The sequence below is a fragment of the Leptonychotes weddellii genome, chromosome 16, assembly GCF_054177405.1.
Source record: "Leptonychotes weddellii isolate Sample4059 chromosome 16, ASM5417740v2, whole genome shotgun sequence".
Lineage (NCBI taxonomy): Eukaryota > Metazoa > Chordata > Mammalia > Carnivora > Phocidae > Leptonychotes > Leptonychotes weddellii.
The window spans coordinates 13,807,992-13,833,969 of NC_138384.1; the positions used below are offsets into that span (position 1 = coordinate 13,807,992).

Here is a 25,978-nt window from a genome sequence, read left to right on the forward strand (position 1 = left end):
TGAATCACAGACCTGTACCTCTGAAACAAATAATACATTATATGCTAAAAAAAAGAAGAAGAAGAAGAAGAAGATAGTAGGAAGGGAGAAATGAAGGGGGGGAATCAGTGGGGTAGATGAACCATGAGAGACAATGGACTCTGAAAAACAAATTGAGGGTTCTAGACGGGAGGGGGTGGGGGGATGGGTTAGCCTGGTGATGGGTATTAAAGAGGGCACATACTGCATGGAGCACGGGGTGTTATGTACAAACAATGAATCATGGAACACTACATCAAAAACTAATGATGTAATGTATGGTGATTAACATAATTAAAAAAAAAGCTGCTTTTCTTGAAATAAATTTGAGCGGATTTTTTTTTTTTTTTTAACAGTTTATCCTCTGTTTGCCTGGTCTGAGACAACGCTCCTTGCAGAGGATTTTGGGAGGGTGGAATGCACCAAAGCCCTGTTTTCCTGAGGCTGCAAGCCTGGGGAGGAGGAGGGTCTAGTGGGCTAGATGTAAAGGAAAAGGATGAGCTTGCCCACGTTCATTCTCCCCGACCTATCCACAAAGTGCCCCCCAAAAAAGCCAGAAAGTGGACTAAGATATTCCTGGGAGCAAGGGTTTGGCTTGGGATTAAGGAGCAGGAAACTTTACAAGAGCCCATACAAGGAAATGTATACCATTGTGTTGGGTCACTGAAACCAAAAGAATTACATTTATTAAGAGTTTCAACAACAACTGATGAAATACAAGATAACAGAGAAAACAGCCATGGAATCCAAAGCAATAAGTATTATCAAGGGATTTCGGTAATATTATCAACTATGAAATCAGAACAGGAATCACTAGAGCTTTACACCCCCAAATTCCCATTACCTTCCTGTGAGACCGGATTTCCTTGCAATAAGGCACTGGATCTTAAACATAAAATTTTAATATGGATATGAAGGTTCCTTTCCAAATGGCTGGAGTTTCCAATCTCTGAGCCAGAAGAGAGGATAACATGGCCAAAAAAGAGTTGGATGGGAGTTGAGTTGTCAAAAGTCTTTTGTCCTTAAATCCATGGGCTCTTGGGTAATAGAACTATATAAATCCTGAATTGTGATGAACATCATACTGGGGAACTCCTGATTTAAAAATAGTAGGATGAAAACGTTCCAAAACCATTCTACACTCGCACTCATGATGGCCAATGGCAATCTCTTATGCCACGAGGAGTTCTTCTGTCTGCCATTTGAGAGCCATTTTGGAAGGGAAATGGACACACGCTACAAATGGTAGAGGAAACGAGGTGAACAGAGCCAAAGCCTCCTCCTCTGATCCTGGTCTAGGGAATATTTAGTGTCTTCTCTTAGAGGCTTGCACAAAAGCTCAATTCAAAATTCCAAGCTGGCTTTTGAACTCCAAGCTCATTCTTTCACACATTAAAAAAAAAAAAAAAAGGAAAAAAAAATCCAGAATAAACCATTTTTTGGTTGTCAGGAAACACCTGCTTATAAAGGTTACACCCCAACCCAAAATTAGGCTCACAACCTGAGTCTACCTGCGTGTCAAAGATCCTGTTCTTAACCAAATTTTATAAGTTCTCACTCAGTACCTCTCAAGCTGTCCAGCCTGGAGCAAACAGGGACCCAAAGCTAGCAGTTAGGGTCCTGCCCTCTGTGACCTTCTCCACACCATGTGGTCATTTTCCAGGTCTTGAGCTGGTCAACGCCCCGACCTGCTGGCCAGATGCCCTCTCCCTCCCAAGTGGCACTGGCTCTATCCCCAGGATTCCACCCGGGGAACCTGCCTCATCAGAAGCAGTGGGAGGCGCTGGGGCTGGAGAGGCCAGTGAGGACTCCACCAGGGCAAGCCAGTCAGCCAAGGACATGCCTGCCCTGCAGAAGAGAGTAGATGTTTTCATCTGGAGAAGGAGAGAGTCTAATTTGTTCCTGACCCAGCTAATTAGAATACCCTCAATTGGGATCCCAATGTATTTAATTAAATTCACTGTAATATATGAAGAATCCACCAAGGCACAAGTCCCAGTGGAACACTCAATAAAGGAACTGCCTCCTTTCAGAGTTCTTGCTCTTCTCGCCAGGCAGGACATTTTTCTCCCACACAAATCCTCAACTCCCCAGCCCTCTCCCCGTCTACTGCAGAGCCCTCCCATTCTTGGGGAGGGGGACCCAGGTTTTACTTTCCTTTTTCCACTTCTCTTAACTCTGCATTCAAGACTCTTAGCTGCTTACCTCGATCAGGCTGGGTGTACGGCTTGAGAAAGGAAACAAAGCAACGACTTCAACTGTGCCCGAGTGTGCTGTCTGGCGTGCACGTTTTGGTTCACATGGACCCCAAGAAAACCGGCTACTGTGCCCAGTGGGCAAGGTTTGGTTCTGATTCCCTTCTAAGTGCCACAACGCATTCCACACTGTGCTAACACACACACACACACAGAACACGCCCTACTCCAGGGCCTTAACCTGCAGATGATTAAGACCGTGACACTGGTGACTTGGAGGACATGCCAAGGGGATGTGAGGAGGGCATCCCTTTGGCTTGAATATCCTTGTGAGACTATACCAGCTGGATCCGTGAAAATCATGGGCTTACTCAAGAAAAACTGCCCTCAATCCACAAACTCGTAATGATGAAGACGCACGACCAACTAATAAATCAAGAAAGAAAAATCGACTTAGCTAAAGAATGGTGGCAATTGAGGTCTACCCCAACTCACTGGGGCCAGGGACCTATGACCCCTTGAACCTGCCTAAGGGTTCCCGTGATTTTCCTCAATGTCACCGGCTGGTTTAAAAAGTGCTCGCAAAACACTGGGGTATATGAACTGCAAACATACGGTCCTTGCCAAAGAGAGAGACTTCCACACTTGGCAATATGATTTACTTTCTGAAGACTCAAAGAAGTACACTGACCTCTAAGAAGGAAATAAGTATCCAGTTTGACTCATTCATGGAAGGAGAAGAGCCCAACCATCTCCAACTTCTCCAAATTACCTCCGTGTGGCAGGTAACAGACTGTCCTCACCGTGAGCAACTTGGAACTTGACTCACACACACTGGTGGCCAGTACTTTATACTGAAAACAAGGGAGTGTGGACTCACTCGTATTGCTCAGGGACCCCTTCCTGAACCTCTTTCTGATCTTGCTGGAGCTCTTTTAAAATGCTTGTCCCATCTGGATTTAGCTGCAAGGTGATGCTCCTGTGCCCCGGACATGGAAACATCTAATGCCCCCCATCTTCTCTTCTGGGTCTGGCATGTTGGGGGTGGGGGAGGAGAGAGCTCAGAGAGGAAAAGCCCTCACTGTAATAAGAAGAACCTCCGATAATGAGCCTGGCACGTAAATCCAAGAGCAAAAAGCAAATTAATAATTAAAAAAGAAAGGAGAGAAAAGAAGCCAGCCCGCGTTACTTTGTAGGATTCGACCCCATTAATATGTTGCGCTCGTTCACCCTGGCCAACAACTGGAAGTCAAAGGGAGGAAAAGAGGGCTCTTGTTAGAAAATAATTCATCGCGAAAATCAAAAAAATGTGTTCCTGTTACTTGTTTCCCAGGAAAACTAACCAACTTCTGTCAGAGAACATTGATTTCTGTAAATCTGGTGGGGCCCCGCTCCTTCCTCCTCCCCAGTGATGGAAACTTCTAACATCTGGTTCTTCATGCATGGAATGCAAAATATTGATTAGGTTTTGTCAAAGCCTTCCCTTTAAAGTAGAAATGGACAAAGTACACTCACACACACACATTCACAAGTGAAAACACACAGGACTCATAATGAAGCTTCCTCAGGGGAGGAACACCTGTTACTATAAACACACCCTCACTACCCCCTCACACTTTCCCATGCACACAACGCAGCTCCACTCCTCGGGCAAGTGAACCTCTGTGATGCATGGGGCAAAGCAGCTCTCAGGCACCCCTCCGAGCAAATGGGCTACCCTAGGGGCTACCAGCCGCCTTCTGCTGAGCAGAGAAGAAGCCCCGCAGCGGGCATGCAGAAGGAACCCCAAGACACCTGTTGAGGTGCATCTGAAGTGCATCCAGCCAAGGGCAGGTGGAAGGGCACCCCAGTCCATAAAACGGAGGCCCCGGATGGAGGTGGCCACTCTTACATCAGGCCTCTGGAGGGGAAATTATAAACCACAGCCTGCCAGGGGCCCCAGCTTCTGCCCTCTGGGCAAGAACTATAACCATCCTCAGCACTTCCAGTGAGGAGGAATGGGAAGATGAGAGTCCAGAGTTAGTTTACTAACTCCCCACATTGTGAGATGAAACAAGGAAGGTGTAAGTGGGTGCTCTGCCTGTTCACGACATTTAGCGCTGAGAAGACACCCACAGCGACTTGTTCTCTTCTCCTTACAGCCCATCCCCATAGGCAGGTAGCCTTTGGCTCCTGTCCTTGGAGAAACCCAAAACTCAGAGAGGTCATGTGACTCCCCGCAAGGTCTCACGGAGTATGGAAGAAACAGGACTGGAAGCTGGGGCTTGATGCCAAGTCCACAGCCACCCAGCTCCACGGCGCTGACCGCAGGGGCGCTCTGGAACATGAGATTCCCCACACCTGTATTCACCTTGGATGCTTAAAAAAAATAAATCGTTGCAGGTGCAATGCGACCGGGAATGGAGGCAGTTAATTTTTTAATCAGTGGTTGTGTTACAGTTTCAAACTTAACGTCACATTCCTAGGAAAGCTTCCAGAAGGTCAACCTAAATATATATGTATTTTCTGTTTAATGTTGGCTTTTCACCCACTCATGCCCTCATCCTTGGCACATGCTAATTTAGTCCTATTTCACTGTCGGAGCCCTGCAGACACCATAAGATACAAGCCCCAACCATGATTTATAAGAGAAAGTGAAAGGAAGTAAAAATGTTCCCTTAGATCAATCCATTTAACGTTACTCTGACCTATTTTCTGGTTTCTAGGCCAGACTCCTTTTGCCCTGGACAAGCCATGAGTGTTCACTCTCTGTATCTGAGCTCCAAGGCCAAAGGCGAAACTTCCCATCCCTGCATCTTTTCCCTTTCCTGAATGACATCTCCTGATTCAGAAGTCTCAATTCCAGTGTTTCCTTGAGAGACATACAGCACATCCTCAAAGGAAACTGACAACAAGAAATCCAAATATGGTCTCTCGTGGAATGCTGATGCCTTCCCATAATAGATTTCATTCCCCTCTGTTAGCGAAACTCCAGAAAGGAGAGGGAGCTTACCAGGTATGTAGGGGTTCTCCCAAAGGAAGGGGCCCATCAGAGCATGAGGTCGTATGTAAGCCAAATTAGGGCTAGTTTCCCTGAGGGTCAAACGAGCATCTACACACAGAGCTCAGAAGCTGAAGTAGGTATGTGGTGGGTGAAATCACAAAGTGGGTCCCACAAGGCTAACATCAAACTGACTGCCCTCCAGAATCTACCAAAAGCTCCTAGGGTCTGAAAATTACCCCTTCACTAGGATAAGACACTGGTTACAGTAACCTTCCCCACTCATTATGAGGCATTTCTTCCCTAGCACTACTTTCCAGTTCTCACAGATATCAAATCCCAAATAAAAATAAGGGCCGACATCTACATGCCACTCTAGGGTGTCCTCCTTCAACTTCACGCCAATATGTTGCCAATAATGGTGGTTTAAGGTGCACTCCGGCTTGAAGCAGCCCAGTGGAAAACCCTAACTGTGCTACCCAGGGCAAGTTATATACACTGTGGGGTCTCCGTTTACTCACATGCAATACTGGGACAATAAAAGAACTTAGGCTGGGCGCCTGGGTGGCTCAGTTGGTTAAGCGACTGCCTTCGGCTCTGATCCTGGAGTCCCGGGATCGAGTCCCGCATCGGGCTCCCTGCTCGGCAGGGAGTCTGCTTCTCCCTCTGCCCTCTTCCCTCTCGTGCTCTCTGTCTCTCATTCTCTCTCTCTCAAATAAATAAATAAAATCTTTAAAAAAAAAAAAAAAAGAACTTAGGCAGAGCACTGCTGGGAGGATTCAATAGGATATAGATAATTCATAGGAAGTGCTTAATTCAGTGCCTGATGCATAGTTAGCCTTTATAATAAGGCTAGTCTTACCACTACTTTTCAAACGAGTTAAGGTTTGCGATTAGGAATAGAAATGAAGGTCTACTGAATTTACCTATTTGACATTTCTCTCCTTACAACAAACCCTGCCAGCCCCACACTCCCTGGGACACCCCCCCCCAACCCCAAAGAGGAATCCCTAGCTGACAATAAAGAAAACTGTGATATATAGAAATTATAACATGGAGGGGATACTGAACACACACAGGACCAACTTCTTCCTTGTAAGAGGTGCTTAATTTTTATTTTAAGTCACTTGCCCAAAGTCATGCAGCTGCTGCAGGCACAGCCAGGACCCACACCACACCTCAAGCCCACGTCCTTGCCCCAGAACCATATGCCCATCAGGGTGTCGGCATAATGAAAATCCAGAACCGTGTTCTTTATCATGTCTGCCAACATCCCAGGTGAAGGCCAGCTGAAGGAAGGAGAACCCAGTTGGAACGGCTCGCAGACACCTCCCTGATGCCCTAAATCCGCTCTGAAGGATTTGTGTATTTCGATCTCCAGTCCCATGACAGTCAACACAGCAGAGACAACACGTGCCCGGTGGTCAAAACAGGTGTGTTACTTCATCTGTAAAATGAAGATGTTTATACTTGCCCTGTCTTCCTCGGAGGCAATTTTCAAAACCACATGAGAAAACAAATGTGCAAATCCTTCGGAGGATGTGAAGGACTACCCAAGTATTTGGCCCAGTCATCATCTTTCTACCCTGGGTCCGGGTTCTGCTTCCTCACTCCTGATTGGCAGGTACAACCCGGCGGGCGTGGTTGTTAATGATGCGGACGGTGTTCTAGCTCAGTGGTTCTCTAACTGGAGCGCGCACCAGAAGCACCTGAGGGTGAGTGATGCCAGGATGGGGAGGGCACCCCAGGGTTTTGGATTCACCTGCTCTGGGGTGGGGATCAAGAATCTGCATTTCTAACAAACTCCGCGGAGACGCTGAGCCTGCTCGTCTGGGACCACGTTCCGAGAGCCACTGCTCTGGACAGCAATGGCCACAGAACAGAGACCCCGTAAGAAGAAAAATTTCCAGAGTCTAAAATCTCTGTACCCGCCTTTTCCCAAGGAGTGTTTCAGATTCTAGCAAACCGCAAGAGAGAGATCACGCACACGATGCCGGCACACAAGAAGTCACCTCTTCAGTGGAAGAGTCACACGGAAGCTGCTTTCCGCTACTAGCATGCTCCAGGTACTTCATAAAAGTAGGAACTGGCCCTATTCATCTCTCTCGCCCCTTCTGCACCTGCACTCTGAAATTTCCCGGGGCTGTCGCTGAAAGCGTGACTCTTGATGGTGAAACATGAGGCATCACTTTTTCCTCATGAGCTCTGCGTCCTGCTGAGCACACCTGTCCAGATGTCTGGCTGGAACAGAGCCCACGAAAGAATTTCAACCAAGTATGAGAAAAATAAAATGGTCTTTAAAATTCCTCCCATGCTCTTGAACTTTCTAGCTGTTGCTGCTGAGAGCACGAATTTGGCGCTCAAACCTGGAGGCTTGTCTTGAGCTCCCATGTCTTGCTGACAAATACCCTCATCACCTTCATTATGAGAGGAGACAACAGGCAGCCAGCATGAGATGGACCGGGGTGTGGGGGGCAGTGAGCACACACAGGGCTGAGTTCTTCCAAGAGGTGCTTCAGGTTTTGCTTCATTTTTCCCTTGAAAGAGACAACGGGAAGGTGACAAGGCAGGGGACACAAATTCCCTCTAAACAAATGCCTTTGCAGTCGATCATCGTGGCTACTAAGGCATTTGACCCTTTCTCCTTAAGTTCCATGGATTTTGCTGAAGGCTGAAAAAGATGGTGACCCTGGCAGAAGGGGGACAAGAGACCAAGAGAGGGAGAAGAGAGAAATGGCTCTTTGAGGAAGTCGAGCTGAGTCTGAGCCGAGAGGCCAGGAGATGGCCGGCTGCAAAGAGGACAGCCACGTGGCCGGAGGGGAGATAGTTTTGCCAACAATGACACGGCTGGTTTCTCTGCCCTGCTCTCGGGTTCCCCCCATAAATAACCCAGACAAACACCCAGTGCACCAGGTTTTGCACTCCGTCCCCCCCTTTTTAGGTCTCATTAAAAGCCGATATTGTTCGGCCTCAAGATGGAGAGCTCAGCATGGATTTTACTGAACGTTAAATCAACCAGCAAGCGTAGCCAGCAAACTCTGTGGCACTTTAACTTTAAATAATGCAATAATTATTGAATTTCCTTTTTATAACTGAAGTGCTGGAATGTAAACAATGGGGCTGTAATTGCAGGAAGGGGGGGATCAATAGAGGCAATCGTTTTCAGCCATGTTAATTGTAAATACAATTGCTCCAAGATGTCAGCCTTGTTCTTCTTGCTCCCAGAATCATCCTAACGGATGACAGAGTCCAACTTTCCCATTACAGCTGTTCGTTCCTTTAAGAGGTTCTCAATCAGGTCTGATCAATCTGTCAAGATAATGCATGGAGTAAGTAAGACTCTTCCAAACACAGGCTCCCAATCAATAGCCCGGACCAGCTTAATGAGGTGGGGCTAAGGCCCAGAGGGAGGTAACAGCCCCTAGCTTGTGCCTAGGTTTGGCAGGCTGGCTTCCTCGCATGGCCCTGATAAACAGATCAGCCCTTAATGAGGACATTAGTTATGCATGCTTCAGCAAGCAGCAAGGCACCCGTCCCTTGGGACAGACGGACAGAAACCAAAATAGATTAACAGAAAACAATATGGTGCCAAATTAGGTCTAACTGAAGACTTTTCCCTCCTTCTTCTGCTTTCCTTAATTGTCCAGAAGAGTGGAGGACATCAATTAATCATTCCAATGGGCATGAGCTCAAAGACTGGGAGCACTCATAGGGCTGGAGTATCTCTGGGCGTCTGCTGGCCTCCCTTGGTTGTCACTGAATATTAGCACCCTCATCTCCTCAACACCATTTCCAGATCACGAGGGGGGCCTCTCACAGAGGGTCCCAACACCAACCAGCAGGAGAGAACAAAGACATGGCTGAATCCTGAAGTCTGACAGCCATATTGGAGGGGCCAGGAACTGAAGATGGACAAGAACAAAACTGCTACACCTCACAGCCGACACTGGTTTCTGAGATCAAGTCTTGGTCTTGAGAACGGTTGTTCCCTCACAGAAGAAGGGGTGGAAAGTCAAGAGTCTGGAATCCCATTTCACATGGCCCAGCACCCTCTGCGAATAGCACATGCACTCTGAGAGTCTAAGTTCTCAAAAGGATCATCTGGAGGGCTCCACGGGGCGCTCAAGAGCTATCTTTCCTCCCTTGGAAGCCACCATGTGGCTTCACATTTGTTCTCGCTGACTGGTTATGAAGAGCTGTCCCTTGTGTAAGTCCTTGAGAAAGACCACAGCAAGGGAAGGTCTCACCCAGAATACAGCAGGTACTTTTCCCAGTGGCTAGGTTTCCCAGAAGGGGTTCTCAAAAGTGTAGCCCCTGGACCAACAGCGTCAGTACTCCCTAGAAACCCCTTCAGGCCACATCTAGACCCACAGGAGTCTGGGGGTGGGCCCAGAAAACTCAGTTTTAATAAGCTCTCCGAATGCTTCCCACGCAAGCCCATTTGAGGGTCACTCTCTTCAAGGGTGAGTTAGGCAAGGCAGGTTCGAGCAGCGATGACCTACAAACCTGCAGAGAATTAGCAAGCTGGCCTTTTCTGGATCAGTAACAGTTCAGTGTCTAAGATGTAGCTGGAAACCTACACTTTCCCTGAGGTCTGCATCAGAGCCCACCACCCACCTGCTCCAGAATGCAGCGCCTCTGGGAGTAATGACACCAAAGGAATGAGGCCCTTGTGAAAAGTTCATTTTATTAGTGGGGAAAGATCATGGAATGGGCCATACCACTGAACTGCAGAAGTCAACAGTCCCATAATATGAATGAAGTAAAATGAAAATAAACTGGGTCTTTATAAAGATATCAGGATGAGCAAAAGAGAAGAAAATAAATACATAGCTGGAGAAATGAGATCCCTCTTTTGTGTAAAGGCCCAGCACTCCCCAACTTCCATGTTCTCCTTACCTTACTGGGTTACAAACCACACCTTGCTTCTCTGCTGCCCCATGCACAGCAACTCAGGCTGGGAGACTAAGCTGCACCTTTCTGTCTCAGCACAGCTCCTGATCTGAAAATTGTTGGCCGAAAGTCTGAACAAATGAGAAAAATCCTCTAATGCTTCATGGTTACTCCTGGTCTTGAGCTTGCCAACCTTTCTAATCTAGTCCAGACTCCCTCCCTCCACCTCAGCCTTTCCATCCTCCACTCCATTCCACACCTGACATAAAATTAGCCTCCTGGCACTTCCCACCTTACCCCCCAACGCTACTCTTTCTAGTCTCTGGTCTAAGTGGCTTTTCCTGACTGGAAACCCTCCCGAACCACCCCCTCCACTTGCTGAAATCTGCCCAGCTCTGTGGGTGAGTAGCGGCCACCCCTACCTGGACGTCCTTCCCTATCATACCCAAGCTACAATTCTTGTCTCCACCAGCTCCGGGGTCCTGTAGCGGGAGGGGATCCCCACCCGCATGTACCGCTAATCACTTCCAGGCACAGCGCTCACTTGGTTTCCACGTGGGCCCTACATTCCTTGATGACCGAGACAGGAGGTTGGGACTGAGAGGATAAGCATGTTTGCTAATATTTACTGCTTGCCTGAATAAGATTTTATGGCAGGATATAATTACCATAAACGGTTGTACTCAGTTACTTATCAGCATATGAATTGCAGAAGTGCTTCTACTCCCCTGCTCCGAATTGGCCAAAGTGTCCCCCGGCCGGAAGACAACTTAGTTGGTCACCATCATTCTATCCCCCCACTGTGTCTACGTAGTTACACGGCTTTGATACCGGCAGGCTCTTTCACGAGAGCTCTCTTGCGATTAAACTGACAACTGCCGGACTTAGGGGTGCGGACGACCATCTAGAAGAAGATCACAGAAAACAGGGACAGAGAGCCAACTCCACAGATGCCCCCCCCCCCGGGTGGGGGATGGAACTCAAGCCATCAGGACTCTGCAGAGGAGCTGGCCGCGTCCACCACACCTTTGCAGATAAAAACAATTTAGCATGTATTTGAGTTCTAAACGTGCAGCGTCTCCGAGAGCCAAGGGCAAGGGGGGACCGTGTGCAGACCCCTGAAAGGAGACGGCTACATGGGCTGCCTGGGCGCTCCTGGGACATTCGCTGAGCAGCTGGACTGTCTCCAGGTTGGGAAAGTCGGGATGAGGACTTTTTTTTTTTTTTTTTTAAACACAGACACACGGGCTCATATTTATTTTCTTCCCCAACTCCCCAACCTCGTCTACGACTGACCGCTGCTGAAAACCGCGCCTGCGTAGGCCCTCGATTCTCGTCACTCCCTTAAAAGAACTGGTTACATCTACTTCTGTGTATTTCCTGAACTACCAGACCTGTGACGAGGGGAACATTCTCCACCTGGGCTTAGACGGGCTGCTTTCCCTTTCTGGTTTATGCCCAAACTACGGGCTCCCCAGCCTGCTCACTGGCTGCCAGCCCAGCTTACAAGAGACCCTCCCCAGAGAGGTTCCAAGCAGTGTGGTGGGAGACACAGCCTCTTGGTTCTGCTCTCAAGCTCCCAACTGAATGTGGCGGGGAGGCCAGTCAGAGAGATTTTTTTTTTTTTAAGCTTATTTTAAATGGTAAAATACAGGGAGGTGTTTCATCAGCCAGTCCGCATCAACCAAAACATCCTCCTCCCCTTAGAGTCACCAAGTTCATTCTGTTTCAGGAGGCCCAGCAACCAGTGAGGAGATGGGAAGAAACCCCAATAAAAGATTTGCTGGGGACGACAATTTCATCCCAGACAGACGATGGTTTACAAATCCTGCTAGAGAACCAGGTGGCATTTTCCTCAGTAAAATTCAAGCTCCAGAAAACTGCGTTTAAAACACCAGCCAACTGGGAACATTTCTTTAAGCAAGATGGCAGGGTTTAGAGAAGGCTGGAGGCAAGGTAAGTAAGAAGTTTGCTAAGATTTCCAGCTCGGGGCACTGGCATGCTGCGGCAGGTGTTACGCACGTCTGTGGTTCTTATGCTTCTAGTGCATCGTGACATCTGGACACAAACCTGCCAGTGCTTTCTTCCCAGGGAGACGATGTTAAGATGAGGCCAATTGGCCACAGCAACTGGCAGGTGACGTCTTTGGAACCTCAAATCCAGTAACCTGCTCTGCAAGTATTAATAGAGACTACAGATACTTTTTTAGTGGGTATTTTAAAGGCTTAAGTCTTAAAACGTCAATTTCTCAATGACCTTTCTAGATTACATTATAATGACATGAAGCCAAAGGAACCGACAGTCAGTCCCAGTTTCTGGTAAAACCTGTATTTTTATGGTCTTTAGTGGTCTTTCTTTCAGCTTTGGATTCATTCATTCCCCATCTGTCCGTCCATGTTCCTGTTTCTGGTTTCCTCAAATAACAATGAAGGGATGATTAATCTCTAAACATTATTTTCATCATTCTCTGTCCCTAAGAAAGGTCATCCACTACAGAGCTTTTCGCCCACCCCTCCTTGTACCACCCTTGTTTCCTCCTCGGTCCCTCAGTGGTGTCTCTCTGTCTCTCTCTCTCGTGTGTGTGTGTGTGTGTGTGTGTGTTTTGGGGTGGCGGGTGGGGGTTGGTTCATGCCATTCCGTCCTGTACACACTTCCATTCCAGCTCAGCCTTTCTGAACATCCCATCTCCCACCCTGTTTCTGTCTACAGGGATCCTTTCTCCTCTGAACTCAAAGGCTTAATCTCTCAGCACATCTTTTCCCACTGACACCTTAGATGGTAGTTATCAGCATAACGTATGTGGCCTCTTCTCCAATGAGACTGGAAGGTTCCTGAGGACAGAGACTACGTACCCTCCTACTGGACACACAAGAGTCAGGTCATTCTGTAGCAAGGACATGGGCATAAGTCAGGAGCCTTGCAGAGGAGAGGGGGCTCTGACACTAAGTTCTCTCTTCGACTGTGAAATGCAGTAACCACCACCTCACAATGAGGGGCCGTGAGACTCCAAGGAGTGAAGCAGTGTGAATGGACTTCAAAAGTGGCCAAGCAAAAAAAAATTTTTTTAAAGTGGTCAGGTGATGAGAAAGAATTGGTGGGAAGGGGCACCTGAAGACTCAGAAAGTCTTCCCTACCAGCGGATTTCACTGGGGTCCGAGGTCTACACAAAGATGAATTAATTACTTGATCGCCTGTTCACTTACCCCGCTAATGAAATCATGGGATTTTCAGGGGGAGGAACCTGTTAGGAGGACCGGCTTGCCTCTGGGTGTGAGTACTGCTGGTCCCAGCTGCAGTCCCCAGCGCTAACATGACTCATGAGATGACACAAATTGCCAGTAGGCTTTGTTATTCTATGACCTTCAGCAAGTCACCCTTCTTTCCTGCTTCAGTGATAAAATCTGGATGGCAATACTAAGAACCTACTTCATGGCATTATTGTGAGGAATGACGATGGTGCACAGCTAATAATGACCAGGAAGCAGTTTGTCTTTGTAGAGAGCTATATTACCTAACATTTAGAATAATACCCACTGTTTCAGGTTGAGAAAGCATTCAGATTTTAGCTAAACTGAAGGCTGGACATAGCCACTAAGGAGCAGCGTCCTTCCCATAGAAACGCTGAAAGCTACTCAGTCTACTGAATAAAATGACTAGCAGTACATGAGCGAGAAGCTGAGGCAGGTTTAGTTACCATGAAACCAGGGTCATTGCATCCAACATCTAATAAGCAGATTCTTAAGATCACAGAAATAAACCAGAGCCAAGTGAGCTGACAACAACTGCATTGGGATAGAATGATTTTTTTAGTCCATGGCTTCCCCAGATTTCAGAAAAATACAATCTCTTAAAAGACATGTTTCTATCATCTAGACCAGCAGTCTGTAAGTATCAGGACGGTAACCATTTTAGGCCTGGAGGGCCATACGGCCTCTGCTGCAACTGCTGAACCCTGCTCTCACGGCACAAAAGTGGTGATGGGGAATAGGAAAAATAACATGCATGGCTGTGTTCCAATAAAACTTTATTTATGAAAACCAGTGGCCGGCTGGATTCCCTCCTCTGGCAGTGATGTGCTGACCCCTGATGAAAAACACTGTGAAAAATTTACTCATTTGGAATATGAAAGAAGAGGGGAGAGGAAACATACACACATACACACTTTGTTGAGCAAAATAAGTTCCTTACAACTTGTCAAAACACAGTAAGAGCAAGGCTTGCAAACTTGATATTAAAATAAGCAGTTTCAAACTGAAGATCAACAGTAACTCAAGTACCATTTAACCGGGAATTATGAAATGACTCCAGAACAATTAAACTTCACCCCTTGTTTTCACGCTTTTGAACGTAAGAACTTGCGCGTAAGTATGTTCTCTCTCCGTGGCACTCCTTCTCAAATTCTGCATCTCCTTCTATAAACACAGTGAATAATGCCGCATGAGTAAGTGAGGGTTATCCATTTATTCAGAACTAAACAATACCTGTAATTGAGTCAACTTTTAACTAACCTAATGGTGGAGTTACTAACAACAACAAAAGGGTAGTAGGCTTCTTCCGTGTGCCCGCTAGTAGTTGAAAATAATGCAGGTTTGAAAAGCAAGGGAGTGAAACTAAAAGGAGAAAAAATTAGGTCACTCTCATCACTGTATACCTTCCTGCACATCCTGCTCTTACTCCCTGAGCATCTCTGGAAAGGAGAATGCTAGCAATGATCTTGACATCCAACAATGAGCGGCCAGGAAGTCTGGATTTAGAAAAATAAAATATTTAAGTGTTTGCTCAATATCACCATCTCCATGTATCTAGCCCTGCACAGATTTCAAAGGGTTTGGCCTTTGGTCAGTTCAAGTGATTCTCACCACCACCTTGTGAAATTAAGGGGAGGCAGATGCCTTTCTTCGCCTTGGACAGAGGAGAGAGTTAAATCAGAGAAAGCAACCTGGCAGTAACTGGGGGAGCCTAAAGGTATGGACTACGTAACTCTTAGAGTTTAAAAAAAGATTCTTCGTTAACGGTTAGCACCGTAAAATCTGTGAGTTTCCCACACGACGGAGGGGTTTTTTTTTTAGCTCTTTTTAAACAAAGAAAAGACAAAGGAATATCTGTTTGTACTGGCTCCGCATTCCCTCAGCTCAACAATTATCTGGGTAAGATGGGACAGGCGCTCTGCAAAGCAGCGCGGGCCCCCCGTTTATGACACACGCCTGGCCCCTGTAGGGGCCTGGGCTGCGCCACGTGTAGCAGAGCGGGTGGCTGGGGGGTGTGAGGGCCGGGGACGCTGGCCCCAGGCCTTCTAGTCCTGGTTCAGCGCGGGTCACGCCACACTGGGCCACCTGCGACCAACCCAGTCTAAGGATACCCCTGAAAAACAGTGCCTGCTTGAGAGGTGCACACCATACAGCACCAGACTCACGCCGAAAGGGAGCTCAGGACGGATGTGGCTTCATAAGGGAAGCCAACTTAATTCTGCCAAGGAGTGAATACTTGCTAATTGGTAGAAAAAGGTAAAATTAATGAGGACATTAACATAGCTATTTAAAAACAGCTCCAGGTTTCTCCCATTGTAACACACGGAACTATCAGGAAGTAATTGAGGGAAAAGGACACTGTCAATTCTCAATTATCTGCATGAATGAAGCGCTCAGTGACACGGATAATCCAAGTCATTTACATTTGGATTTAGAAAGTAACATCTTTTTCCTTCGGAAAACTTACCTTCCTAATTACAGCTTGCCGAATGTGAGGGTGCGATCAGTTTACCTTCTCTGCCGAAGAGGAAAGCTGCTAGGGAAGGTAGAGAAACCCGCAGGGGGCTTCGGACCCCCCGCAGATCACCCACGGCAGACAAAAGATCACCAACACTGGTTGTCCAATGTGGGAGCCATCTGTCACATGTGACTATATTTAAGTGAAAGAGGATTAAATAAAATGAGAGAAATTCAGTGACACAAGCCCCGTTTCAGGTGCCTTTCAGGTGCCCCATGAACGCAGGGGACTACAGCGGCTACCAGGTGGGCCGGCACAGACACAGAACATTTCCGGCGTCACAGAGAGTTCTAGCGGCCGGCAGGGACTTCGAGGTCCAGGACCATCGCCAGTTCCCTGGACTCAGGAGAAAGTGGTGGGCGGGGTCCGGGGCAGGGGGATGCGGGAGATGCTCTGTCTGCTGCCACTTCCATGGAGACGAAACGGAAACACTAGGCTCGTTTAATTTTAAGCCCTGCAATGTCGACTCTGTCTAGGGAACGGCACCAAAAATAAGCATTCCATTCTAAGTAAAATGGGGCTTTTTAATTAACAAAGCAGAAAACGAGTGGATAAAAGGCAAGGCAGGAGAGCCCGATTTTTTTTTTTTTTTAAAGATTTTATTTATTTATTTGAGACAGAGAGAATGAGAGACAGAGAGCACGAGAGGGAAGAGGGCAGAGGGAGAAGCAGACCCCCTGCTGAGCAGGGAGCCCGATGCGGGACTCGATCCCGGGACTCCAGGATCATGACCTGAGCCGAAGGCAGTCGCTTAACCAACTGAGCCACCCAGGCGCCCAGGAGAGCCCGATTTTAAGTAAACATCTGCCACTGGTGCCTGCACCTGGCAAGGCCACGCAGCCCAGGGCGGCTGCAGGTAAGCAAGGGGGAGAAGGCGGCCTCGGGGCGGGGGCCCGCTCAGGTGCCACTGGGAGCCGTGTCAGGCCCAGTGCCACTTCACATCCTCATTAATGATCTTGAAAGGAGAGGGTTAGTAAACAGCCAGTTAATTAAATTCTCAGATGATGCTAATTTGGGAGGCTTTAGAAAGACTGGCAAGGGCAGAGGCAATATAAATGGGACCTGGATGGGTTCGAAGTACGAATGGAAAATAAAATTAAGCTCGGGCTAAACAAACACCACTTTAAATAAGTCTTATGGAAGAGCCAAGATATGTCCGAAGAGGAATTTATGTGGAAAATAGCTGTACTAAAAAGAGAAGTTTTTGCAATGTCTGAGGCACAGAATCAGAATGGGAGTTTTTTTTTTTTTTAAAGGTTTTTTAAGATTTTTAATAGAAGTGTTTATATACGCTTAGAAAAAGGTCTGGAAGGTACACCAACTGTTAGGAGTCGTTGCCTTGGAGAGGTAGGATCACAGTCGCAGGGTGGGGCTCCATATTCTTTTACACTGATGGAACCTCTCTCAAACAAGCACACAGTGTGAGGTTTTTCGTTGTTTTTGTTTGGTTGCTTAAGCTTTTTAGTTCGAAATCATTTTAGACGTAGAGACGAGGTGCTACTCAGCTCCCCTTACTGTTCACATCGTACATCTTCACGTCTGGGACGCTCATCAAAACCAAGAAACTGACATTGGTACAATACTATTACTAAAGAACGGACTTCACTCAGATTCCGCCCACTTTTCCAAAGTTCATGCCCTTGTTCTGTTCCTGGATCCAAACTCAAATCCCATACAGCATTTCGTTGCTGCACCTCTTTCCAATCTGTGACGGTTCCTCCGTCTTCTGTGACCTGGACACTTTCAAAGAGCTCGGGCCAGGTATCTGTAACATCAGCCCTCAGTCTGGGTTTATCTGATGTTTTCTTATGACTACAGTGAGGGTCTGGATTTGGGGGAAGTACTCTTCCCACTGTGTCGTCTCAGGGGTATGTGACATCAACAGGACTCATCCCTGTTCATGTGAACCTTCATCACTGGCCCCTTCCCACCAGGCTCCTCCACGGGCAAGTTACCCTCTTCCGATTCCATCCTGTACTCGTTAGAAGTGGATCACTAAGTCCAGCCCACACTCAAGAGGAGGGGAATGAAGCTCCCGCTTCTAGGTAAAATAAAAATAACTCCTAACACAGATAAGCTCCTCCAGGCAAAAAAGAAGTATCTAGTGAAAATGTCTATCAAGAAAGTCAGAGTTGTTGTCATTGTTCTGAATCCTCGGGTTCTCAATGACAGGGGTGAATAAATGCCCACAGCTGCAGAATCCTTGCCATACGACAGGCGGGGTTCAGCCTGCTTACATGCATTATCTCATTTAATCCTCACAGAAGGATGCTTCAACATTACAATGATCAACTCCAAATCACAGATGGGGAAATGTGGCACAGAAAGGTTAAATTTCCTGTTCATGTTAACACAGTTACTATGTGATGAGGCGGGATTCAAACTCAGGCCTCCTGGATCTAAATATTATGCTGTCTAGAAAGCTCTGTGCTCTCCTAATTCTCCATATACAATTCCAAGATTTCAAGCTACTCAAATGGAGCAGCAAAATATAATTGAGAGAGAAGTGACCTGGGGTAACATGAAAAGAACCAAATGGGACAGAGGCTTGTCTAGAGAGAAGCGCACTCATCGTGGCATTCAGGGGGTTAACAAAACCGACATGCTCTGAGGGTTCTCCAACAGAAGGCTGTGGTCCTTCACCTTCATAGTGTGGCAAGAAATACAGAGCACCTGAGCTGGTCAAAGGGACTCCCCATTAACAGCTATGCAAGATGCTCAAAATCCAAGGACCGCAATGCTCACTGACATCCCAGCCCCTGTCTGTCAAAGAGATAAGCCAGGAACTGTCTCCTCCAATAACATTTACTACTGCTACTCTTCTGAGGTTCACCGTGACAGAGACGTAATAAAGCAGGGGTCAGGGTTGGAACAGGTCTGTCTGGCTGTGGAGACAGAGGATGCCAAGACAGAAAGAGACCAACAGCCCAGACAGAGCAGGGGAAACTTAGCCCAAGACCCCCCAGATCTATAACATGGGCTTGTTTAATCCCAACTGTTAACGATTTCATATTCTGACATCAAAAAGAAACAAGGAAATGAGCCACTTCTAGAGAAACAGGGAAGCGTGGCTGAGAGCCCCTACTTTCCCCCAAGTACCCACATTATTCAATTCCCACACTGATCTTGACCATGCTCCTTTGCCATACAGAAAAAAACAATGAAGAAGTAAGCAGGAAGCAATAAGGGCCCCCTTCCTGGATGCCCACCCCATACTGTCTTCTCCAAATACCTGGCATTCATTTCTCCTTCACAGAACCCGGCCTTGCTTTGTTCTCTGTTTCAACTGCAAAAATCTGCCTTTAAAAATGGTGCCAACAAAGGAGCACATCACACATATTATTCTCCCACCACACTGGTCCCACCTCACGAGGGGGGTTAGAGGTCAGATCACCCGTAGACACCTAGCGTCACAGAAGACGGGGAACAGCAGGGACGGCCCATGGCTCTCATTCGATGGGAAGGTCCCAGTCAGCACGGCTGGACTCTGGTTAAACGTGTCCACCGAGCCAGATCTTAAGGAAGACAGAACTGCCTCCTCTCAGGACAGTCTCGGAATTTTACAAGCCGTATACTCATTTTATTAAATGCAGAGGAGAGTTGCTATCAGCAGCTGATATCTGAGTGCTTACTACGTGCCAGGCACAGTTCTGCCAAAGGGCTGTTCCAAAAAGAAACAGACACAGCACCAACCGCCCTAGAGGTAACTCCTTGACGCGTCAATGGAGTCTCCACCAGGCACAACTTCAGGGTTTTACATCATCCACACAAAATACAATAGCATTCAAGAGGGACGCATTTCCTGATTTTCAGTGGCACCAAAACCTGAGAATTATGGCCTGGAACATTATCTGTGGCAAAAATCTGAAGTCTTTGAGCAGACTTTTGTAAGCACCTAGAAAAGCAATGAGTCACTAGAAGTAAACACAAGTTCACCAAGTACAGAACAAGAGACTAACTTCTTTCCTCAACACTCACCCCCTGTTTTTTCCCCCCAATAGTGTCCCTACTGCAGTTATTACTAATAGTGAACTGGTCAATCAGGGGACTATCTGAGAGGGGCCTCCTGACATGGAATGTTGTCTCTCATGATACCCCTGTGAACAATGTGTAAATAGGAGGATGGGATTCTAGGATGGCAACGTGTCTCTCCACTTCAGGATGTTGACCCAAAGAACAGTGATCATATGTCAAAGTCAACCTGGAGGAAAAGGTCTACCGGGGGTCATCATTACCAATTGGGACTTCTCTTGTCTAACATTTCTATTGAGATGTGCAGAGAGAGAGAGAAGTCATGCCCATTAACAACCAGAAAGACTCTCTAAAAGCCAGAGAAAGGAATGGGTAAATTAGAAAACATTTTTAAAAGGAGACTGAGGAGAATTATTATACTTTAACACCAGGCAGTACAAAACTAAAATAACTAAGTTCTGTATGGTCCCAAGTCAAGGCAAATTAATGGAACAAGAGAAAGTCTAGGACCAGATCCAAATCCAAATTTAGCATGTGATACAGTGGCATTTCTAAACACTGCAGAAAGGATGGGTGGATGGCTTAGTAAATGGGACTGCGATGGACAACTAATTTAGGAAAAAAAATAAACATGGGAGAATCCTTGCCTCACAATATATACCAAAACAAACTCCAGATGGATTATGGAGTTTAGTGTCAAAACATTACACCATAAATGAACTAAATGGGGATATAAGTGAACCTGCTCTTGGCAGGGTAAAGGGATTTCTTAGCTTAACAAAAGGGAAGGAAGCAGAAATGAAAAGATCCGATGAGATAAACATTTCAAACTCTGGAAATCTCAAAACCTAGGATGAAGAGTCAAAGGTAATGATGAGTGGGAGAGGCCGTGAAACTCAGAGCACACACGTTTCACATCTTTGATATCAAAAGAGCACTTTTAACTTGTTTGTTTATATTATGTACTTACTAAAAACTTTTTAATAGTGGAAAATTGGAAAAAAAAAAAAAAAAACAACCCTGAAGACCAAACAGACGGGGAACAAAGGAAATCACCGCATCTTCACACGGTGGTGCACTAGGCAGCTAGTAAAAAATCACGTGGTAGGAAAATATTTAGTGATATCCAAAAAAATCAAACACTGTGAAGTTAAGAGCCATTTACAAGATATACACACAGCATCATTTAAATTCTACTAAATAATATCACATCTGTACAGAAAAGGCTAAAATGTTTAAAATTAGAACCATCTTTGTGGGGTGAGATTAGGGATGATACTCTTTTTTGTGGTTCTCCACATTTCCGTAAGTCTTGTTTGTTTTACAATGGACAAGGAGTATTTTTGAACCCCAAAATAAAAATAAATGAAAATAATATATAAATAGGACATCTTTTGAAAGGGCAGCCAGCTAATGCACTGAAACAGTACAATAAATGGATGAAGGAAAATAGCAATTTACATTAAAGTCCTGTTCTCGGGTCTGGGGAATGGTGAGACCTGGTTTAATTGTCAGTTCTATGAAAGCGAAGACATCAACCAAACCCTGATCATTTCAGGGGACCGCCAGTTCCACTGGTGCCAAGGGTCTGATTTGGCTTCTTAATAAAAGAATAAAAACTTAATGATTAAGTATCTTTATCAAGGAAGGAGAAAGATTCCCTGTAATCAAACAGTGAGGTCTCACCAAGAACACCACACATCCAATAATGAGCTTCGTCACCCAAGAGACATGCAATTCAGGGTTAGGTAATAGGGATGGTAAGGAGTTTGGAAGCCACTTCGTACCAAGAATTAGGTACAAATGCCAGGGAGTGTATTCAGTAGGATGGAGAAGGTGCCTACACAGAAATAACTGACAAAAAGAGGAGGGGGGGCACCTAGGGAAATGAGCCATGGGACCTTCACCCTGGGGACACTGTGTAGCTGCTAAAAATCATGCGGTATAAAAACATTTAGTGACATCCAGAAAAGCACACGTAGCAAAGTTTAAAGAAGCCAGTTACAAAAGCAAATGATACATACAGTATCATTAACATTCTACCAAATACTATTATCATCAGGAAGACTGTGTTACCGGAGAGGAGTAGGAAAAAACTGCCTTTATCCCTGCAGGGTAAGAAACAGACCGCACCCCAACGGAAAGGATTTTTACCAATTAGAGGTATCCCTAGACTCACTGATGTAAAGAAAATGGAAATGTTCAAAGAAAGTTGAAGACCACCGTTTAGAAGTCTTTTTACAGGACAGCCCTTCAGCAGGGCCAAAATTTCCTAAGTGCCCTTCAAGGACCAGGTGAGTCAGGAGCTTGCTAGAAACACAGATCTCTTGTATTTCCCCAGCCCAAATTCACAGAATCAAATCACAGGCAGAACCCCAGAATCTGTACCTGATTCTGATGCACAGCCAGATCTGGGAACCCTTGGGAAGGTGACATCTTTAATAGACTTTAAGAAACGGTATCTGAGGTGTTTTTTTTTTTTTTAAGGCAATACAGAAAGGAACAAAATGGTAACAAATGACCAAATTCTATCACCGAGATACACATTTTTGGCCAGCACCCATCTTGGCACGTCTAATCTATACATACAAAAATATATTCCAATTTTACATAAATGGAATAATCTGTATACATAACATTTTTATACTATGTTAAAGCCATCTTTCCAACTAAAAAATACATACACACCATCGTTTTTAATAGCTGCACAGTAATCCACAGCAAGGACTTGCTATGATTTTAACCGGTCCAATTGACCAGTTTACCAACTTAAAGTAGTAATAACAAAACCGAAATAAACAACGCTCTGATGAAGAGCATTTCAACATATTAATGCCTGGAAGTCAGAGACAGCCTCATCAAAGAACAAGCCCAGGTTACATCTGGATAGGCACTGGCAAAACACGACACTAAGCTCCGTGTTCACCAACAGGACACATGAACGAGACTCTGGATTCCCTCGTGATTAGGAATACAATCAATGGAAAAGAAGCATCTGTGTAAGTTGCAGAGCAGTTTCCCCAAGACGAAGAGGACAACTTGTTTAGGTTGGAAAGCAAATCTGGCAGAATTCAGAGAAAACTCCTTGCAGAACGCCACCAGCATTCTTTTGCCTCTTAACTGCAGAGTGAATTCTAGTCCTTGCCCTCCCTCTGCCACCACTCCTTGCCCCCACTGTCCTCAGACAGCAGGAAGGCAACAGGGCAAGAGAGGAGCAAAGCGACTGGGAGATGCAGCCGTGAGACTTGGGACAAGTTCTTCATGGAAATGCGACCATGGTTACTTCCTTCCAGAACTCCATGGCCAAAAATATATCCAGCTTTTTTCTTCAAAAGGCAGGAGGCGCTGCTTGGGAAGCCGGAGACCCAAGGGGCTCCGGCAGGAGACCACGCAGGTAGGAGAGAGAAGGACAGAGAACGGAGAGGGAATTTGGTCTGCTCAGGTGTGACCTGACAAAGGCCCTGGGGAAAAACGAAACTGGAGGGCATCTCATTTTCAGTTGGATTGTGGGCTACCCCCAAGCCCCTGATAAAGCCATCTGACCACCAAGAGGAGAGGCATGACCGAGATGGTGGACACTGCAGGGCCTCCCCTGAATGCTTCCATGTGGCCGACGGCCCCTGACCATGCAGAAAGGAATCCAGGTGTCTGGACGGAGAGGCCCGGCACAGAGAGCAAAGAGGGAGGCGGCCGGTGCGTTTGGCTCAGCTCTCAAGAGCTTGTGACGCTTGCTGGTTCCAGGCCCCAGGAAGCTGGCTGGGGCCTTGTCCTGAGCAAGAAGACAGGCCTCTGCCAGTCTCCTAGCAACCCCCACAGGCAGCATCTGAGGCAAGGCCATCTAGGGGAAATTTTAAACGGCCACATGCACAGATGCAAAACTTAAAGCAGGCCCGACTCCCATTTGGGAGGCAGCTCCAAAAACCAAGCGCCACTGAAAAGGCACTTCGGGGGACTGACGATGGAGGCGGTTGTCCACGCTTCTCCGCAGCTCTGCAGCCCCAAGGAGCACAGCCACACCTGTGAACCTGGGCCCTGCGCCCCGGGGGAGAAACAGCACACTGGCTTCCACACTTCAAGGGTCCCATAACCCCAAGTACACCCTGATGGTCCGTCTTCTGAGAACTCGGGCCCCGGGCAGTGACACCAAGCACTCTATCTTAACTCCTCTCTCCGCAGTTCCTTCGCCAAGCCCACTCCCACTGGTATCACCTACTTCTCAGCGGGTGTTAGTTCGCCATCATCTCCCAACTACTCCCGTAGGACGGCGAGGCCCAGCCCATGTTGCCAGCTTAGCTCCACCTGTTCCAGACAAATGGCCTTCCCCCCTTTGGCCACCGTCACTGTTCCTTCTCTCTCAACCTGAATTCATCCCATTCTATTCAATCCACAATACCAATGATGCCACATGGGAGGGGACAAGTGAGAGGAGAACTTTTCCTCACCCTATAGCACATACAGGAAAGGGCCAACATCAAGGCCAGCCCCTAGAGTCACAGCAAGGAGATCCATCTGATTGGCCACCTTGAACACAGGGACGGGAGTAAACCTGAGTGCTAGATGCAGCTGTGTGTGGCCAAGCACATTTTCTGTCCACTCCAGGCGCTCTGCCACCCACCGGGATTTTACCCATGAAACTGTCTTGTGGGATCAGATATTCATCCTAAGATACTCATGCCCGATGACTATGTGCTATACAGGGTTCACAGCTCCTTTACCTGTGCCCGGATACCCAATGCTACTCACTCCGGGAGGCGAACAGCTCCATTTTACAGATGACACTAAGGCTGGTACGTGTGAGAGCTAGGAACAGAACGGAAGCCCACCCTCCAATCTGTCTTCCTGCTCGGTCCATACCAGGGTCCTTAGAGGGTTTGTCACCCATAGGTGCTAAAGCCACTCTAAGGACTAATGGCATTAGCTTATACTCTAAGACACTGCACCATATATAAAATTACAGCAGATATATATACACACATCTATGCATACGTGAATATATACGTATATGCGTACTTACGCATGAATAGATATTTTTTACATATATATGAGCTGGCTTCTATAAAAGCTCTAGATAGATGGAGGTACTCGTATCTTTGCTGCATCAGAACTCCTCACTTCGTTTATAAAACTAAAATATGACGTTGATGATTTTCCAGGGTCCCAACTTCTAGGGCCCCGACTGAGGCCAGGCAGGTGGTCTCCACGGCTGTTTCAGACACACCACAAAAAAAAGCGCACCAGAACGCCCCGGATTTAAAACGATTCCACGGCCAGCAACACCGCTTCCCAGGTCTCAGTGCTGACCTCATCAATCTCAAGTCTCTTCTCCTTGGTACAAGATGAAGTGGGAGCTAATGAAAAAGCTAAGGAAACCAGCACCACTAAGAAAATGCCAATACTCACTTGAAATCAACATAAACAGCTGACTGTTTTTTATCCTACTTTGAATTGCTTTCGTCCTTCCTGAAGGGCCTCCTGGACAGGATCACGTCTCTAGGTTCTGTGTAAAGCCTGCCTCACAACACTGGTCCTCATTAAGTGTCAAAATAATAATTACCCCGGATAGAGAATGCACAAGTGGGCTAGTCATCAGCTGTAACGGGGCTAGCTCGCACTTGCCCCGGGCACGGCAGTTCAGCCATCCAAATATCCTAAAACCAAACTATTCTTTCTTCTGGCTATTTATTTTCTAGCATCAAGGAGAGGCGCCCATTTTCTCTTTCAGAGTCGGCTTCATGAGGCTAAACCTCTTGGAGGCCACATAAAACAATGTTCACTTTGTAGTTGGTCACAAAAACGAGAACAACTCTAGACGTGACCGAGCTATACTGAACATTCCTTCTTCCCTCCGACCCGATGCATCTCTTCATGATGACCCCTCAGGGGCAAACACTGTGGTGGCTTCCTAGGAATGCTTCCGGAACCCCCGCTTACCTGTAAGAATAGCCACTGATGGTAAAACTATGGCGGAGGAAAGAAAGCGTGAGAGCCCAAAGGCTTCCTAACCAACGCTTCTTATTCCTGACTCTGCACCATTGCTTAGAGGTTTTGACCTAAGTTGTTTCAAGCCAGCCGAGGGGACGTCGCTCCACTCCGGAGTGGCAGTGGGCATCCTCGGGCAGAAAGGGGTGGGATGACACCGACGCAGCAGCCTATG

At 46.8% G+C, this 25,978-nt stretch overlaps 1 protein-coding gene across 1 annotated transcript in view; it reads right to left on the bottom strand.

Moving 5' to 3' along the window:
* The window catches only part of ZFHX3 (zinc finger homeobox 3), a 220,725-nt gene that overhangs the window by 99,697 nt on the left and 95,050 nt on the right, over positions 1–25,978 (bottom strand). The window contains exon 3 of the mRNA XM_081807873.1: positions 863–903. Within this exon, the coding sequence (XP_081663999.1) occupies positions 863–903 (41 nt within the window). The remainder of the gene's footprint in view (positions 1–862; positions 904–25,978) is intronic.